The sequence below is a fragment of the Delphinapterus leucas genome, chromosome 3 (assembly GCF_059928025.1).
Source record: "Delphinapterus leucas isolate spDelLeu-1000000601 "Yukka" chromosome 3, BTC_Dleu_Yukka2, whole genome shotgun sequence".
Classification (NCBI taxonomy): domain Eukaryota; kingdom Metazoa; phylum Chordata; class Mammalia; order Artiodactyla; family Monodontidae; genus Delphinapterus; species Delphinapterus leucas.
In genome coordinates, this window is record NC_143131.1 from 52649769 (window position 1) to 52670419 (window position 20651).

General features: G+C 43.0%; 1 protein-coding gene across 1 annotated transcript in view; it reads left to right on the top strand.

Moving 5' to 3' along the window:
* Positions 1-2770: 2770 nt before the first annotated feature.
* RGS7BP (regulator of G protein signaling 7 binding protein) overlaps positions 2771-20651 on the top strand; it is a 116497-nt gene continuing 98616 nt past the window's right edge. The window contains exons 1-2 of the mRNA XM_022596674.3: positions 2771-3869; positions 4795-4961. Of these exons, the coding sequence (XP_022452382.1) occupies positions 3705-3869; positions 4795-4961 (332 nt within the window). The 5' untranslated portion in view covers positions 2771-3704. The remainder of the gene's footprint in view (positions 3870-4794; positions 4962-20651) is intronic.

The following is a 20651-nucleotide window of genomic DNA, read 5'->3' on the forward strand; positions in this document are numbered from 1 at the left end:
ACTTCTCTAAAATTACCATAGAGAGAACATGAAATGTAAGGTGGATCTTATATTGCAGTGAATCTAGGATGTGAGTTGAGTCAAAGTTGTATACCTATAGAGGACCCATTATCAGAATTGTGCCAAAGTTGGGTCTAGATAACCAGAAAATGTACCCTTGTTATTGGGATTTCCAACTGCACTTTACCCTTCTATTTGGCAGTCAGCCCCAGGAATGTAAATTCATGCTGTTTTGAATGAGGGGGAAGGTGAGGGAACTAAGTCTGCCTGCTGCTATTCTGATTACAGCATTTGTCCCTCAGAGAGACAGCTCTGGGATTGATGCTATTTTTCTTCCCTCTCAGAAAATGGCGTGGGCTGTGTATCAGGGAAGACCAAGGGGCACCTACAAATGACAATTTCTGCTTAATCCCCCAGCAGGTTTCCAAATCTGTGGTCCTTCAGATGTGCCCTTGAGTCTGACCCATTTATTCCCTCCCCCACCCTCCACCTACTGCAAGAAATATGGCATAGAAACAGAGCAATGCAATTGTGTTGCATTTTTTTCTTTTAATTTGTTGAAATGGTCTCTAGGCAGAAGAAGCGGGGAGTAGAAACCAGATGGCTGTAGCTGAAGTAGAAACCCACTACTAAGGAGCTTGGAGACGCTCAAATCTGGTGGCAGTATTTCCCTGCAGGGACAGGAGATGAAACAGCAGAGTGGTGACAAAAGATTTCCAGAAGACTCACCTCCAGTGTCCTGTTTTCTCTATCCTAGGTCCACACACATGTAAAATGCAGTCCCTTTTCCTTTAATTTTCCAAAGCACCATGAACCTTGGGTTAGAGCAGACTTTTAAGTTTGGTAGTGGGGAGAGAGGTAGTTAGTGGTAACACAAGGGTCTATATCACAAGACTTAATTTACAAATGAGTATTATCCATCCTTCCTTCGCCTCCCTATACCTTCCCTCAGCATCCCAACCACTCACCAAATCTCAGAAAATTTCACCAAACCACCTGATGTGTTCTTCGACCTCTCCTCCCTACACACATGAGGTAGAGAGAAATTTGAGACTGAGGGAAAAAGGAACAGTCAGAGTTGGCTAAGAGTTAACCTCCTTATCTTCCTACATTTGGGGAGACTCAGCCAACAGAAGAGCCCTTCACCCTGGTCTCCCTACCATCTAAACACCTGGAGGATAATAGCACATCAAGGTCTGGGGTGGGAGCTGATGCTTCTCTCCCCCACTCGTCCTTAGGGAAAACTGACTCAATCTTTTGTGAAGCACTATGCAAATGCAGCTGAATATCCATTCAGATATCCCCTGGTTAGGGTTTTTTCCTCCCCAACCAAATACATGGTATCTTTTTCAACACTATTTCTCCAACTCTCCAACACCAACTGGGTGTCCTACAACTCAATACCTGGAGTTAGCGTCAGGCCCCACATGTTTAAGGGCTCAGACCCACAAATCTGCCCTCACTGCAGAGACCAGTCGCAAGTATAAAGTCCCCAGATTACCTATACTTCTGTTCAACTTGGCTACAAATTCGGGGGTTCCCACAAACGCCTCTCAGATTTGGTAATTCGGTAGCATGATTCACAGCACTTGGGAAAGCACTTTACTTACCAGCTTATTATAAAGAATACGACTCAGAAAGAGATGCGTAGGGTATGGGAGGGGGGAGGGGGAGATGCCATGCCCCCTCTCTGAGTATGCCAACCTCCCAGCAAACCTATGTCTTCACCAACCCAGAAGCTCCCTGAACCCCATTGTTTAGGGGTTTTTATGGAGGTTTCATTATGTAGGCATGATTGGTCACACTATTGGCTATTCATGATTAAATCAGTCTCCAGCCTCTCTCCCTTCTGAGGAAGTTGGCCGGTGGGGGGGGTGCTGAAAGTTCCAAATGCCTAATCAAGGCTTGGTCTTTCTGGTGACAAGGGGCTCCTATCACCCTTATCACTAGGGAAATTACAAGGGATTTAGGAGCTCTGTGCCAGGAACTGAGGACAAAGACCAAACTATCTTTCTTATTATACTACCCCATTATATTCACCTGCCTTGTAAAAGCTTTCTAGAAATGTCTCCTTAGGGTGTTAGCCTTTCTGGCTATTTCTGGCTCTCCCTCTCTGTGTACTCTCTATAACCCCTTAAGAGATTGACCAGAAACCTCCTTTTTGTTCTTCATTAAGCTCTGCAACACATAAGTAGTTCCCCTGTGGCAGACTTCTTTATCTGTCCCCTCCAAACAAACCATTCATGGGAACAAGCATTCTCAGAGCATTGGAGTTGAATGCCCATGCTACCTCTCTTCCTTCCAGAAGAATCTTAGGATGCCTATGGTAAGGGTGAACTTAAATGGCCAAGGAACTCACCCCCCAGGGCCCCCTTTCACACAGTCATCTTCCCTACTATCCTGGGCCACCTCCATTGGCCTCTGGGTCACTGATGTCCCATAAAGGAGAGTTGAGTCATTTTGAGTGTCCAGGGAGGCCTGTTGGCTCTTATTTGTTCAGATCTCTATTGGGAAACTCTCAGAGCTGGGTCCTGAGATTCTGGAATGGAAGACCAGGAGCTTGACTCGTTAAGATGGGATGGGATGGGTTGAGGACCAGTTTGACTGAAGCCCTCTTGCGTTCTGCCCCCACTGCTGCAGGTTTCTCTCCCGGCACATGGTGAACATAGACAAAAACAAAAACACCACCACAACAACAAAACTCCCGGAAACAAAGCTATTTTTAAAAACTGTTATCAAGAGATCTTCCTTCTGAGGCAAAAACCTCACTCCCTCCTCGTTGGGCTTTACTAATCTGTGGCCCCGGAATGTGTTGGAAGGTGAGGGCCTCAAGCTCACACTGGTTGATCTGAAATCCGTGTTTATGTCCCAGCATGTGGCAATGTGCTCCACTCTGATGACACTTTTCGTTTCTAATAATAGAGCAGATGAAGTAATATTGCAATTGATGTTCCCGGGGATTTGATTGGATAAGTGCATAAACCCTGGAGGGGGAAGGGGGGTGTATGGACGGATCACATTAGTATTCCTGTCCTATCAATGTGCGGGGCCGCGAACAACGTCAGCCGGACCGATTCCCTGCGTCTGCCAGTCCCGCCACGGATTCATTAGGGATCCTCAAACAGATGAGCCCCGTGGAGACGAGGAATCAAGACAACGACCAACTGCCTGCTTCGGGGACTGCCAGCCCTTCCAGGCCTGGTGACGGGGGAGGGAGGAGATAGACGAACGGAGCGCCGCTGCGGGAAGACACCCGAAGCTAGAGCGACAATCTCCCCCTGCCCGCCCTCCCCTCCACCTGGCAGCGCAGGCTTTGAAAGCTGCTCACCCATCTGAATGGAAACTAGGAACCGCCGGGCGGCGTGTTCCTTCTCGCCCAGCCTTGCGATCCATGCCGAGCGGAAGGCAGTGCAAGCCCGCGCCAGCGTCCAGCTCCCGGGACAGGGCCGGCAGTGCTGCTGAGCAGAACTTGACCGAGCTCCTTCCTCGCTGCTAGTGGAAGCGATGCTGCACGGCACAGCCAGCGCTTCCCCGGCTCTCCTTCAAGCTGAAGGTTACCCACCCGCGCAGCCAGTCCCAAGCCTGTGAGCGCCGCGCCTCGGGTCCCGGCTCCGGCTGCTTGGCGGCGGCGCGCAGGGCAACTACCTGGCCGCCCGCGCCGGGGCGCACTGCACCAGCGGCTTCGGCTTGGTGGATGTGTATGCATGAGTTCTGCACCGAATGGGCGCAAAAAGCGCCCCAGCCGGTCCACCCGCTCCTCAATCTTCCAGATCAGCAAGCCCCCGCTGCAGAGCCGGGATTGGGAGCGCAGGGGCAGCGGCTCCGAGAGCGCCCACAAAACCCAACGAGCCCTGGACGATTGCAAGATGGTAGGTGGAAAATGCGCCTCCTTTTGTTTTTTTGTTTTTGTTTTTGTTTTTGTTTTTTTTGGAGAGGTGGGGGGAATCGTGTACGTTAATCTTTTGCCTGAGTGCCAGGAACTCCGCCACCCTCAGCTCCTCAATGCCGGTCACGTGCACATGCACTATTTTTAAATCTGCAGTCCCCCAGATTCGGGGTGACACCCGGGTCGTATTGGCCCCGCCAACAAGTGCCGCGGAAATGGTCTTGGGGTCAGCGGCTGTAGGTCGTGCCTCTACCCCCTCGGAGAACGGCAGATAGGAAAGACACGGTGAACTGGCTGGCTCACCAGGGAGGGAGGGGCTGAGTAGGTAAGAGTGCTGCTTTGTGGGGAGACAGTAGCAAACAAACCCAAATAGAGTGCACGGGGCTCTGCGGAGGGGACGAAGGTTCCAGCTCAGAGTCTGTAGCCCGTCTTCCCGTCAAGCTCGGAGCCCGGCCGGAGCGGTTCAGTGGTCCGGCAGGAGGTGAATGGTTTGCCTAATATAACCCACCTTTGGCCTTTATCCCCAGGCCAGTTCAAATCCACATCCCAGCTGTGGTAGAGGGGAGAATTCTATGCGAGAGTTCCCAGCATCACTCTCTAGTTACCTGGGAGTGGCATGGTAGCTCTCCAAATATGCTCTGGCTCTTCAGAAACTGAGTCTGAACGGGTGGCGGCAAGTAGGTCTGGAAACAGAGCTTCCATGACGAGACTTACTGATGAAAAATAAACACTTGCTTTGGATGAAGAGAACTTACATCTTTGTGCCCCAATCTTTAAACAATCTGTAGGCTCTTTAGCAGGAGATTTGTGGAGGTGGCTCAGGGGTCAGCGAAAGCCTCTGTTTAGGTACGCAAAATAGGAAACTCCCTGATCAGTGTCTTACGAAAGAAACTCGCTCTCTTTTCCAGCTTGTCCAAGAGTTCAACACGCAAGTGGCCCTGTACCGAGAATTGGTCATTTCTATCGGGGACGTCTCTGTCAGCTGCCCCTCACTCAGGGCGGAAATGCACAAGACAAGAACCAAAGGCTGTGAAATGGCCCGCCAGGCACACCAAAAACTTGCTGCCATCTCGGGGTAGGAGACTCTTGGCATTATTTGGTAATTCATATACATGATGTGTGCATGCGGGCAGGTATTTATGGTGACCGAGGCCTGAGAGATGTTCTCTGCAAATGTGAGGTTTTAACCAATCACCCCGAGATCAGGATTTTCTAGAGAGCTATGAACAGACTGTAGACCAAATTATAATCCAAAAGTTGTGTGATTCTTATATATGTATTGAATATTCGGTTTATTAAGTGATTTTTTTTAAAATTAACTTTCAATATGCTGGCCACATGTTGGAATTTGGGGCTTAAGATGTTTTTGCAGAATGTTTGGGCACCAAACTGAAGTTAAATCATCATGCCTCAAGATTATTTTGTCATCTGCTGCTAAACATCTACTGCACAAAAGCCCACAAAATTTACTAAACTATTTACACCATGAGATAAATTCCTATGATATCATTTAAAATAAATTCCCTAAAATAAAGTCTTGGATATAAATTACTCTCTTCACTGTAGTGTATGAAAGGGAAGTTTTAACATGAGGAAACCTTTTTAAAGATTGGGGAAATTCACAAATCTAACTAAATTTAAGCTTTTTGTGCCCCCCCAATTATTTTTATTTCTTTTTATCACATTTATGGATTCTCATGCCTAATTTAGGTGATAAGACAGTGAGTGAAAACTTCTCTCCTGAGACCGCACTCACTCCTTCCCGATCTCTCAATAGTGGGAGAAAAGTTAGTCCTGGATTTTGTTAACAGTTCCTATTTTCAGATAAGTACAGAGAGCAAGGAAACACAGGACTCCTTATGCAGATACATTGATTTAAGTGTTTGATTCAGTCTGGATATAGCTTTTATCTATTTGTCTTCGTGAGTATGGTTTTATCACAGTAGAAGTTCTAGTTAGTCAGACTCTCCTGATAATGTTGCAGATTGATCACTTGTAGGGATTGTATCTAATTTACTTTTTTGAAAGAGTCACTCCTTGTTATCTTTAATGCCATTAATATATATAGTGACAATTATTAGTATATAAAGGATAGCCATATGTCGCCTCTCTTAGTAACTAGTCTACGTTTGACAACAGGCATTTTACATGATGAAAAATGATTCACTGTGCTAACCTCCTTGAAGTGAGAGATACATAAAATATGTTGCAAACCTATTTAATTTAGTAGAAATATTGAAAAGTATTATCCTTTTCTGTTTTAACTGTTATACTGTACTTAACAGGAAGTAAATCTGGGAGTGAATCTAGGAGGTGGAAAGGAATTAAGTGTTTAAGGAATTGGGGGAAGAAATGCAGCTGTGATAAATCTCAGAGAAGAAGAGAGAAAAACAATCAGAAACACAAAAGGGAATCATGGTGGACTGAGAACTGTGGAGAAACAATGATTCAGAAGGAAAAAGAGGGCTCAGGGCTAAGGAACTGCATCTATGTAAACTCTGTGTCCAAGAGTGCATGGTGTGCTTATATCCAGAGTTCCTTTAACTTGGAACTCAAATTGATATGTTCTAATGAGAGAAGATGGACTGGAGAAATGAACAAGGAGCTCAATTTAGTCTATTCTGCTACACACATGAAATTCAGGTTCTTCTAAAGGTTTAGGAAAGAAAGAGTCTGAAACTATTGGCTAAAAGTTGAGTTTTGAGGATTTGAGGTGAATTTTATGAATTCAGGGGGTTATAGCCCTTTACTACTTACTTACATGTTATCTGAGGGTTGATGTTATTGGAGGCAGTTTTATAAGAATTAGTGGGAAAATAGGCTGTTCTTAGAGGCTTGCGAAAGTAAGGCCAACTCTGTGGAATGTTCTAGAATACAATTCGAAACATTTTCCTCCTTAAAATAACAATGAAATACAGTTTAACCTTCTTTCTAAAAAATGACAGCAATATTGAAGGAAATCCCTTTAGATCCTCACCATCTGGGCTCCATTAATTAAGGATGTGATTCCCCTTGGCGGAATTCCATTCCTGATATTGCTAGTTATGTGGGCTCTCATTTCAAGCTTCATGTGAAGGCTGGTAGGGAGGCTGTAGGATTCACTTTACAATTTAATGCAGGGGTAAGAAAACAGTGATTCCTGGGGAATGTGGACAGAAAGACTAGATTTCTTGACTGCCCACTGTTTGCTGGCAAACATTGGCAAACAAATCCATTTAGTTGATAGAATAATCCTCTGAGGGAGGGATTAGTATCCTTATTCTACAAATGGGTCTTAGAGAGGTTAAGGAAATTGCCCAAAGACACACAACTAAGAAGTGGTACAACTTTGATTTGGCCCCAGGTTTGCATGCTTCTGAAATCTGTGAACTTTCCTCCATATAATGCTGCCATTCAAAAAGGTGTCACGTAAAAAAACAAAGTACTGAGATGTGCTAATGTATAGATGAACCTCCAAAAGAGTACACAAAATGAAAGAAGCCAGTCACAAAATACCAAGTATTATATGATTCCATTTATATGAAATGCTGAGAGAAAGCAAATCTATAAGAAACAGAAAGATTAGTGGTTGCCTAGGGCTTGGAGTGGGAACAGGGTGTGAGTGCAAATGAGCTTGAGGTATCTTTTTGGGGTAATGGAAATGATTCAAATTTGAATTGTAGTGACGCTTGTACAACTGTATGTTTTCTGAAAATCAATGAATTGCACACTTAAAATGAGTGAATTTTATGGTATGTAAAGGATACCTCAATAAATGTTTCTAGAAAGGTATGATCACCATCAAAAAGGTATGATGAACTCATCACTTGACTTTCATTGGCTTTATTCTTTTCTACATATGTAGCTTTTAGCGAAAGGGATACGAGCTACAGGGATGGGATAAAGTAAATCTTGACTCTCTGTGCATTCATCAAGATGCCTGCCTGATAGTGGTCATCTAAGCACCAATGCGTTGTTCTTTGTAGGAATACAGGTGGGGGAAAAGGCAGGACTTGAAGGAGTAAATGAATTGTCTCATTTCTTACCAACACAGACCACTCCTTTCTTCTCTACCACCTGGCTCTGGGGCCAGAGGAGGAAGGCAGTGTTGAAAGTGGACAGGGTAAAAGGAAAATGAGGCAAGATAAACAGAGAGGAAGAGCAAAAACAGAGTTGGATTAAACCACACAGGTAGCCCATGGCATTGTGAGACCTCTCTATTGAGACCCACAATTTCATCATCCCTAAGGTCTTTAACATTTTAATGTCTCTGAATTTACAGTTCATTTTACAATGGATGATGCATCATATTGAGTGGCAGCATCTTTTCTTACCTAATGGTACATAAAACAGTGGTGTTTCTTACAATGGATGATGTCTAAATTTAATAAAATACAGTTTGGGTTAAAAGTAAAAAAAAAAAAAAAAAAAAGAATTAAGCCACAAATGCTACATCCCTTTCATCCCTGACCAGTTGAAACCCTCAAGGAATGGTGAACACAAGAGAAGAAAACTTGGACTGTGTTTCTCACTAGCTGACCCTGGGTAAGAAGGCCATCTTCACAGATACAACTGAAACACTTTCTCAAATTGTGTTTAGATCAGCAGAAGTTCAGGTACAGCCCTTTCTTTCAAAGGCATTGGATGCTTTCTGGGCAGAGCCAGCCAGCTGAATCCAAAGTCTCCTCTGAATGGCTTGATTTACCACAGTTATTATACCTTCACCATGCTGATCCTCTCCTAGGCATTAAAGCTAAGAGGGGCACTGCTCGATGTTTCTGTGTATGTGTGTGTGCACACACGCACTTATGTGTGTGCACATGCACAGACATCAAGGGTAGGCAGTTGTCTGGACCCTGTCTCCTTGAACTTCCCTCCAAAAATGACTTCTGAGACATCTTTGAAGAATCCCTAGGGCTCCATGATCCAGAGAGTACTGATTTAGCAAAATATCCTTGTTTTATGTTTGAGGAATCTGAGATTTGGAGGATTTAAAGTGACAGCTTGGTCGAGTGTACATGAGGATTTTACAGTCAGGCAAACCGGAGCTGAATACCATCTTTGCTGACCTTGATGGAATTACTTACTCTCTAAATCTCAACTCCCTTATCTGTAAACTAGTTGTCATGCTCACTCCTGGGGTAGTTGAGAGGATTTAGGGAGCCAGGTGGGTGATGCCTACCCTGACAGGGGTATTCTGCCAGTCCCAGGCTGCTCTAAGACTGGAACCCAGGTTTCATGCTCTCTGGTCTAGTGCCTGTTCTATCAACCACACCATCTCCTGAGAGTGAAGAGAGAAGAGTACAGCATATAAGCCAGGAGGGCCTGGAAGAACCAATAACCTCCAGCAAACCCCAGGAGTTTATGCTATGGTGGTGGGCTGGTTATTAGGAGTCCTTTTCCTTTGCTGATGTGGTACCTTTGTTGCACTGGATATTCACACCGTGACCTTCTGTTAGTGGCTGCCGACTAGAGTGGAAGTGAGGTTTGAGTATGCTGATGTGAGAGGCAATATAGCTGTCGTGGGAAAGAGCATTGACTCTAAATCAGATTAGACCTGGAGAAAATCCTGTTTTTACCACTTACCAGGGATACATGTGTACTGATATTGCAAATTGCTTCATAGGGTGGTAAATGGCAGTGCGGCACAGCGGTTAAGTATATAGACTTTGGCGCTAGACTGCCAGTGTTCAAATCTCAGCCTTACCACTCATAAATAGTGTGACCTTGGGCAAAGATGCTGTCCTCTCTGCCTCAATTTCTTAATCAGCAAAATAGGGCTAATAAATAATGGGACCAAACCATACAGCATTCTGAGGATTGAGTAAAGTAATATACAGGAAGCGCTTAGAAGACTGCCTAGCATACAGCAAATGCTATTATTAAGTTCAGATTAGTGTTACTGTAATTACTAATAAGACATTTAAAATTCAGGTGGTCAAGGTACATTTATATAAAAAAAAATCTGCCCCTCAAATATTTTTCAAATAAATATTTACCTGAAATAAATTTTTGTTTACTTTGGTTTCTTACACTATGTTCTGAGGAATTTTCTAGGTTGAAACTTCCCAGATGGCTACCAAAAGGCCTCTTCTATAATATCTTAAAAGCAATATGGAGATGTGAAAGTTCAAAAGTAGTTAAGTTTTGAAATACTTTCTTGGTATATATCAACCTAGATTCTTCATAAATCATAATATTTACAAAATATTTTGGCCTAGCTCTGGTATAAGCTATGTGGACAAGCTTATGCCATTGGACAAGACTATTAAATTCTCTGTACACCTCAATAATTGAACTGAATGATTTCTGAGTTGTCCGGCTTCATCATTCTAGTGTTCTATGTTAATTCGTGTAGAATCACATAGATTTTGTTTACAGAACTGAGCTATGAAAAAATCAGCACGTGCAGGAAGTTTGATGATTGAAGTCCAGAAATAATTTGTCAGGATGTGAACATACTATGATCACAAGGAGAATCTTAATCTCCTAATGGCTTCTGGGAACAACAGAATGATTATCCTAGGGATCCATATCCACAGATTTTAGGTTTTTCCTTTCAGCAATTACTTTCCTGGCCAGCCATGCCTGTGTTTTTCTCCTTTCTCCTTGCATCTCTCCTTGTGTTTTTTCTTCTAGTTTTTTGGTCTATTTTAATTTTGTTTGATTCTTATTTGACTCTTCTGCTCTGTATTTTCCAGCCCCCCTTTTTGTCCATTCCCTGTTGTGTTTGCTAGGATGCTGAAATGGGAGAGGGAGAATACAGAACTGCAGCTTAGTCAGTGATGCTTCCTCTCAGCACTTTGGCTGAAACTGCAGCAATTACGTGGGGTGGTAGAGAACGGAAGGAGTATTTGTTGACCATGGAGGCAGCTCACTCAGCTTTCTTTAATCCACATGATGGAGGAGGCCTGAGGTATAGTAAAATAAGCCTGATTGGCAAGCATGCCAAGCCACCTACACTGTCCTTTATGTTTCCTTCCTATTACAGGTGTTTGGGTTTTTAAATTTTAACTCTTACTGGTCAAATAGTGAAAGGTGAGTTATGTCTGCACCAAAAGAATATGCTATCCATCTGAGGTAATGATGGGAGCACAATTCTGTGTCAGTTTTCTAGGGCTATAGTAACAGAGCACCACAAACCGAGTAGCTTAAACAGCAGAAAGTTCTCGCCTCACAGTTCTCGAGGCTAGAAGTCCAAGACCAAGGTAAGGCAGGGTTGGTTCCTCCTGAGGGCTGGGAGGAAGAGTCTGTTCCTGTCTCTAGCCTCTAGTGGTTTGCTAGCAATCTTGGTGTTTCTTGGCTTGTTGGAGTATCTCTGCCTCCATCTTCACATGTTCTTTTGTGTGAGTGTGTGTCCATATTTTCCCTTTTTATAAGGACACCAGTCTTACTGAATTAGGGGCCCACTCTACTGTACCAGTATGACTTCATGCTAACTTAACTAATCACATCTGCACCAACCTATTTCCAAATAAGGTCACATTCTGAGATGCTGGGTGTCAGAGCTTCAACATATGAATTTGGGGGGTGGGGAGAAGAAAGTTCCACCCATAGCAAATTCCCTTCACCCATCTGCAGTAGAATACACACTTTCGGTTGTTTGTTTCGCCCAGTGGGGATGGTGTTTTGCCCAACACTATCTACATACTTTCTCAACACTTTTGCACACAGACTTCCCAGCACCCAGTGTTTTATCATTTGCAAGACTGTAGCTCATATTAGGGGTGGGGTTTGTGACCATGGAATAGAATGCTTTCTGTATGAAATGGATGTGTTCACAAAGAATCCCCAATATGGTTAGCACTTTACTATAACCAGTTTAGTTACTGCTGTCTGAAGGTGGAGCAAAATCCAACTGCCAAAGAGAATGTTAGGAGGAGGTATAGATGCACCTACAGTCCACACGTAGGACGTTCACTTTCTCTGATCTGCATGGCTAGACGTGATTAGGTGGTGGTCCCTCAGTGGTGCTGATTCTGTTGCTTCAGGGCCGTAGCATACTCAGGAGCAAGTGACAAAGGACTGCCTCACACCAAATTAAAGAAGTGTGCTATTCTTATCAACCAAACTAAACGTGATAGGGAATCTAGATACATGGTCTCCCACTGCCAGTTGAAGTTTAGCCTTTTTATGTTTTGAACAGATCTAATGACTTTCACCTTGTTAGAGCTTTCTAATAGATGTTCCAATTAGAGGGAAAATTAAACCTAAAACAAACTCTAGGAAACTCATCATCACTTTATTATTTATACCGTGAAGTACAAGAGGGCAAGGCTGTGTTTCATTCATGTTTGCACCAAGTGCCAAGCTCGTGAGGAAATGTGCATCTTGTTTGTTCATTAAGTTTACTTGGTAATTTTAAATCTATTCTTAAAAGACACTGTGTTATATACTTCAATTTAAAAATCAACTATACTTCCCTGGTGGTGCAGTGGTTAAGAATCTGCCTGCCAATGCAGGGGACATGGGTTTGAGCCCTGGTCCAGGAAGATCCCACATGCCACGGAGCATCTAAGCCCGTGCACCATAGCTACTGAGCCCGTGCGCCTAGAGCCTGTGTTCCGCAACAAGAGAAGCCACCGCAATGAGAAGCCTGTGCACCGGAACGAAGAGTAGCCCCCATTCGCCGCAGCTAGAGAAAGCCTGCGTGCACCAACGAAGACCCAACACAGCCAGTAAATAAATAAATACATACATAAATACTTTTAAAAAACAATAAAATAGAAAATGTTGAAAAAATCAACTGTAGTTCAATAAGAGGAAAAAAAGAAACTGTGTCTTGACACAGACACACACTTTAGTAAAAAAGGAGCAAATACATTAGCTTACATTTTATATTTCTATTACATTTGACTGTTATTTCTTTCTGGTTTGTAACTATAAAACCAATGTTGGTTTTTAAATGAGAGGACTTGAAGAGCACACTTAATAGTGTTTTCTGAGGCATAGGGGTTCCTTATTATAAGGAATCAGTGGGCAGTGTGTATTTTAGAATTACTCAGAAGGTAATCATGTTTGAGGTTATTTGATAAAATATCACCCTAACATCTGCTTGGTGGCTTTTTAGTGAATAGTTAAATAACCATTTTCTATTGAGGTCATTTTTAAAAAACCATTCTTTAAACTTTTAGCCCTTGCAAGTTTAGATGTGTCTCATCCAAAAAGATATCTACATACAGCAAGCTCCAGAGCAGTAACTAAACCACCAGTCAGTTCATTTATTTCCTCTGCTCTAGAAGACATGACGTTTTTTAAGAAGTAAAAATCTCATGAAAAACATTCAATTGCTTGTCTATACACATATTTACACATATGTATATTGCTTGTGCATATACATATATTTAGATATATTTATAAACAAATACTAAAATTTGTGAAATAGACTCTTGCTAGGATAATGTGTCTAAGTCTTTAAATAGAAGCGTTGATTTAGCAAATAATGTTTCCAATCTAATGGAAAACTCTAGATACAATCAGGTTAACAAAAATTACATTTGCAGGTGTAGATAAACAGTAAACTAATAATCTACAGCAATTTAACTGAGTTCGAGCAAAAGGGGGAAGTACATACTAACCCAGAAGTCATCAAACCCCTAGGGTATTATTCAGTCACTAAAAATAAGTATCTTAAAGTCGCCCTCGGTCTTATTCTGTCAGTTAGTAAGTCCTGTAGCATTTTATCTTTTTCAGTGTCTATTGTATCTTCCCCTTTTTCCCCCATTTCTGTGGCCACCCACTTAGTTCAGAATCATGTCCCCTCAGGCCATCAACTATTGTAGTACCTCCCAGTTGTTCTCCTTACCACCAGTCTCTCACCTCTTCTTTTCAATTTATTCACTAGATCCAGACTAATCCTCCTAACACTCTCCTCTGATCTTGTCACTTCTTTGTTTTAAAACTTCCAAAGATGCCCCATTGCCTAAAGCAGTGTTTCTTCACATGTGTTCCCTGCATTGCCTGTCTCAGAATCACCTGGGGTGCCCTCGGACCGAAAGAACAAAAATTCTGGGGAATGAGCCCTGAAAATCCAATTTTTTTAACATGCACCACCCCATCCCCCAGGAGATTCTTGAACTTGCTAAATATGAGGACTGTCAGCCTGAAGCAGTGATTCTCAACCTGGGCTGCACACTGCAATCACCCAGAAAACTTAAAAAAATTGTCGATGTTTGAATTCTATCCCTAGAGTTTCTGATTTAAATGATCTGGGAGGCAGCCTGGGCATTGGGATATTTTTTTAAAACTCCCCAAGTGAGCATTTGTATAAAAATGGATTACATTTGCCTACACTGAACAAAAAATTCAAAGACACCAGTGTTTATTCTCTCACAGAAAAGAAGCCCTAGAATGGCCAATTCGGAACCGGTGTGCTGGCTCCAGGAAGTCAGCATTTCTGTCACCCACTCTTTGTTTATGTCTTCCATCCTCAATCTGACTTTATGATGTGAGATTATTATAGGAGCAGCAGCCATGAGTCCCAGTTCCAGACTGGAAGAAAGGATGAAGGGGGAAAGCCACTCTTCCCAGCTGGGTCTGCTCTTTTTAAGCAGACCCAAACAAAACTTCTTCCAGAACTGCATCATATGGTCACATCTAACTACAAAGGAGACTAGGAAATGTATTCTTTTATCACTGCCACCTTAAATAAAAGGAGGACTTTATTACTAAGGAAAAGAGAGAGAGCAGATATTGGGAAACAACTAACGATCTCTCTCCCCAACCTGTATTCCCGGACTTAACTTTTACCATTTAACTTGTAAATGCTTTACTTACTCGAACTAGTCTGCTTTTTATTCCTTACGGGTGTGTAATAGGATGGCCCTAGTCTATGAGTCTACATCTATGGTTTTTATATGAAAAAGCACATTCTAGCTATTAAAAGAAATAATTTACTCTCCTAAATGTCAAGGTCTTACTTGCAGTCTCATTGCCTGCCATGCTCCTCGCACTGAAATTCAGAGCAGATGGAAGGGTCCCAAAGGGATTAAGAAAATTTTGCTGTTTTTAAATGGGCCCATGGAAAAGATTAGAGGTTCAGGAACCACTTGGGAGGACAGGAAGTCAGGCAAGGTGCCTTTGAAAGGGCTTGAGTATAATTTTCACAAAGCAGGATGTGAAATTAGATAGGGCCTGTAAGGAGGATAAGTAGTGGCACTCAAGAAATCAATTTTTAAAAACCTACCAGAGATTGAGTGGGACTCTTCTTTTAAAAAATAAATTTAAACTTTCTTTTAAATCAAGGAAAAAAATTCCATCAAGGAGTTAAAATCTGATGAGCTATAACAGGAATAAAAGGGAGGGAGGCAGGGTTTTCTGGATATGGGGATAAGATGATCTGTGATCAAGATTATGAGTTTATTAAAAGAAATTGAACTTGAAATTCATTATCTCATGTAAACAATGTTATATCCAGTAGTCAGTACATAAATGGTATTTAATCTATAATTTCCTAAATTATAAACCTATTCAACACATATGACATATATTCGATGGGGAAATATATTCATTTCCAACTCTGGAAGTCATCTTCCTTTCTGGGAACCTATTCATAGAGCACCCACCATATGCCACATGCTTTTCTAGGTGCTGGAGACATAGCAGTTCTGAAATAGAGAAGGGCCCTGCATTCATGGTGAAGATAATCAAGAAGTGCTATGGTCTGAAGATTGGTGTTCCCACAAAATGTGGATGTTGAAATCCTAATGCCCAATGTGATGATACTGGTAGGTGAGCCTTTGGGAGGTACTGAAGCCATGAGGGTGGAGCCCTCATGAATGGGATTAGTGCGCTAATAAAAAAAGGCTCCAGAAATATCCCTCACCCCTTCCACCATGTGTGGACACAGAAAGAGGACACTGGCTATGAACCAGGGAGAAGGCTCTCACAAAACATGACCAAGCTTGTGCCTTGATCTCAGACTTCCTAGCCTCCAAAACTGTGAGAAATAAATTTCTGTTGTTTTTAAGCCACCCAGTCTGTGGTATTTTGTTATAGCAGCCTGAATGAACAAAGACAAAAAGAAACATGCAAAGGATAGAGCATTTCAGAGAGTGATAAAAGCAATGAAGAAAATAAAACTGGATAGTATTATTAAAGAATGATGGATGCAACGTGGTGACATCTGAGAAGGTGACGTTCTAACTTGATATCTGACTTTGAGAAGGGACAGTCATGTGATCATCTAAGAGAAAAACATTTCAGGCAGAAGGTATAGCAAGTGTAAAAGTCCTAAAATGAAGTGACCTTGGCAGGTCTGAAGAAAAGAAAGGAGACTAGATTTTCAGTTTGGAATTGTCTTCAGCTGTAAGTAACATAGACCAGATTTTAGTGGCATCCATACATAAAGGTTTATTTTCTCACATAATTATAAACCCAGGGATAGGGGATAGCACACATTGCTTCATGGTTTAAAGATATCAGGCCTGAGATTTCTATAATCAGGCCTTTTCCTCTAGGTCCCAAGATTGCTGCTTCACCTCCAGAAGTTCTGTCCATGCTCCCAGCAAGTAGGAAGGACGGAAGGCAAAAACATAAGATAATTGTGTCCCTTTTAAAAGAGCTTTCTCAGAAGCCTCACACGACAACTTCCATGAACATCTTGTTGACCAGGACCGTGTCTTGTGGCTTTCTTGGCTACAAGCTTCATGATTCGATTTACATATATCTCTCTCCATACTAGCTATCTAGTGAGGACAAAAATTTCCCAATCTGTAAGCCAAAGTGATGCTTCCTGAGGCCTAGGTTAGGGGAACTTTAGCAAGATTGGGGAGACAGGAAGGGTAGGGAGCTTGGATGTGAGAAGTGAGCAAAGGGGTGCTAGAGGGGGAGAAAGTAGTGGGAGGACATGCCCTAGCATCTACCTCTCCTTCCTGCCCATTTCCTTCTTGGTTTATTGGTCCATCCATTCCTTCATTAAACATTGAAGGGCTTCCCTGGTGGCGCAGTGGTTGAGAGTCCGCCTGCCGATGCAGGGGACACAGGTTCGTGCCCCGGTCCGGGAAGATCCCACATACCACGGAGCGGCTGGGCCCGTGAGCCATGGCCGCTGGGCCTGCGCGTCCAGAGCCTGTGCTCCGCAACGGGAGAGGCCACAACAGTGAGAGGCCCGCGTACAGCACACACACACACACAAAAAACATTGAACACCTACTATGGGTCAGCCACTGTACTAGACTCTGGAAGTATAAAGATAAATACAACACAGCTCCTGCCCTTTGAGGAGCTCATCACCCAGCATCTGTGTAAGACAGGCATGTAAACAAATCATTGCAAAACAGTGCGATCACTGCTACAATAGAAATATGTGGATGATATAGGAGAGGCATAAAGGAGGCGGCAATCAGCTCTGCCTGGGTGGGTGTAGGCAGGAAAGACAACTTCATAAAGGACAGGATGCCACTTGGACTGAGCTTTGAGAGCAACGAGCAGTGTACTTTCGCTTTTATTTGTGTAGCCTTGGGCTTCCTGCCATGAGCATACTTTAAGGGATGCTATTTGTCTGTCTTGAGCCAAGGGGAAGCAGAAATAGTTTAGATGTGCTGAGAACCAACTGTGTGCTATACCCTTTGCATACATTCCTTCATGATTAAATGAGTTCATCTGAAATAATATTTACTTAGAACCCAGTGAGATAACGTTTTAAAGTGAGATGTGTTGGCTAAGAAATGCATTTACCTACAAGTAACAGAAACTAGCCCATAGTGGCCTAATCAGAGGCCACTCTGTAGGTAGGTGGGAGCTGGGATTATTTTACAAGTTGGAGCATGTCAGGACAGTGGTCCTAGTGATTCTTGTGGTCCTAGTGACTTGTCCCTTGTGGTTCCAAGATAGTGGCCCCATCCAGAGCCAATAAAACACCAGGGCTGGCTCTTGATTCTAGATGAAGCATGCCTCACCTGGAAGCTTTCCAAAGCACGCATACTGCTAAATATTTTTTAAATTTCCATTTTTTAGTACATTTAGTTCAGAAAGTTGAGGTATTTGGTCAAGATATTGGGTGGGGCTGGGGTTTGAACACTGGTCTCTCTGTGGCCAGAGTCTTTATTCTTGACACTACACTGGGCTGTTTTGTTTCCCCAGACAGCCCCTTCCTTTCTTGGAGAGGCCCCAGGATTGGCCGACCTGCTTTCCTTCCCTTCCACTGTCACAAAGTATTATTTCCACTCAGAGTCTCTCTCCTTCCCTGGACTCACTTCAGCACAAGGACCTCTTCATCCGGCACACAGCTGATTTGAGGGTTTTTAAGGTTTCCTCAGTTAGTAAGGAGAGGAAAACAGGCAGGCAGGAAAAAAATAACAAAATTATGGCCTTGCTGAAGCTGCCAGTGGAATGTGAATGGATCTCGGCTCTGCATTCTCGGGGCCTCAGCACTTCTCTCTGGGCCCTGAATTTTTCAGACTTCCTCTCTCAATACTGTGTCTATCTCAAATTGCTCCATCCTTGAGCACCTTCTTTCTTGTTTGTTTGCCTACATAAGTCCTAGAAATGTTGGACCCAGGTCAAGGTGGGCTGAATTCTGGGTTTCAAGAAACAACCTGCTTCTTCCCCACAGAAGACATTTAAAGAAGAGGGGGACACTCCATTACCACAGTGACACTGACCACCCAGCTCCTCTCCAAGGCATCAGTGAGTAGAGGGGTGAAAAGAGAAATGGAGGTGAGGGTGAGGAGTGGTATCCAGGGCTAGAGAGCTTCCCACTGGGTGATGGGAACACTCAAGAAAGTAACATTGAGGCTGGGTGAAAGGATGGGAAGGACTCATCGGTGACAAGAATTGGAAGAGATTACCAGACCAGTCTCAAAACATCACTTCTTTAAATACCCAAATCTTGTCAATAAGCCCACAAGAGGTCCTGCTTTCCCGAAAATGGAGTTTAAAATCATAATACATAGTAATTATCTAAATTGCCCTCTTTGTGGGATTTCTAGTTTTCAGCCAGAATGATGGCTTGTTAGAGCTTCAGGCTCTGAGTTTTAGGCCCTTTTATTCCCTTAGTGGGTCTAATTTTGAAGCATTCAAATTTGGCTTGGAATTCTCATTTCCATTCTTGCCATCCACTCCCTGAGCTGAGGAATTATGCAAAGCTGATGGTTTTTTCTCTCTCAGATATTCATTATCACTATACAGATAATTTTTGATTTTTTATCTTCAATATCATATTCCTATGAGTCCATTACTATGAAAATTCCTATTTGTCTTAGAATTAAAGAATAAACCATTCCCCTTCACCCTCACCAAAATATTTCTGATGTAGGAAAAATTTAGGTAGAAAATAGAAATTAATTCCTAAAATTACCTCTGGTGTATAATCATGTATAATTCATGCTTCTTGAATTATACACTTCAAACATTTTGGGGGTTTGTGTCATTATTTCTGTTTAAAGGGGAATTATTTGGAAAAAAAAAAATCCACTCCTGTCTGTCCTGTTCTGCTGTAAGAAGAAGCAGATGTGGTAAGAAATGAGTATTGGGAAAGTGAGCAAAGGATAAATCACCTGAAGAGTCTTGTTCTTGTTCTTACTAGCACTTTATTAACTTTTATAAAAATCTATTTGTTTTGGTTTTGTGATAATCCGCATCTGGGTCCTGCTCAAAAATAGTGGCAGATATAGAAAAACCTTCTCTCTGAGGACCACGGCAGAGTTTTCACTGCCAAATGAGCTATATGAGGCAAATGTAAATGATCAGAATCTGTCTGTGGTTGTGATTTGGGGATGTATAGTTTGGATGAGCACAGCTGTCCTCACCGTGGAAGAGAGAAACACTACTGAGAGGTGAGTGGAAAATCTTTCCCAAACTGGGCGTATTCGGATTCTCCAGAGAAACAGCAACAATCAGGAGTGTGTGAGCAGGGGCTGGGGGCTGTAATATAAAATGAGGAATTGGCTCACACAACTACGTATGGAGGAGGGGCAGTCCCACGATTTGCCATCTGCAAGCTGGAGACCCAGGAAAGCCAGTGATGTAATTCACTCAGAGTCCAAGGACCTGAGAACCAGCGGAACCAATGGTGTGAGTCCCAGTCTGAGAGCAGGAGGGGAATGATGTCCTAGCTCAACAATCAGGCAGAGGGAGAGAGAATTCAACCTTCTTGCACCGTTGTGTTCTATTTGAGCCCTCAAGGGATTGAATGATGCCCACCCACACTGGAGAGGACCACCTGCTTTACTCGGTGCGCCAATTGAAATGCTAATCTCTTCCAGAAATGCCCTCACAAACACACCCAGAAACAGTGTTTAAACACATATCTGGGCATCCTGTGGTCCAGTCAAGTTGACACATAAAATTAATCATTACACTGGGTCAGTTGCCTTGACCATAGCAGATGGCTGAAAGCCCCAGAATTCATAATTCTGAGAGTGGCTATGAGGAGATCACCTGTGGACATTTGAGAAGACTTCTCTCTGTGCATGGTGAGAGGGGAGACTTGACGTGGTTCCTGCCCGTCAGCACATAGTCAGGAATCAGGACTCAGTTGGTCCCCACCTGAGAGTACAACAGTGTTTAAAGGAGACAGCCGTATCTTCCAAGCTGGGTGACTTCCACGAACATTTTTTGCCGTACACCATGTTCTCTTACTATCTGAAGTTTGAGCTCAAATGGCTGCCTCTGTTTGCGTACTGTACCATCATTGAATAATGAGGAAACTGCTCAGATTATTTTAGGCCACAGCATGTACCATAATGCAAAATCACTCAGCAAATGTTCCCTCCAGGAAACAAGCCCTATCAACTATTTTTATATTCATGCCTTCAATCTTTTGTTTTCTGAGGAGGAAATATGT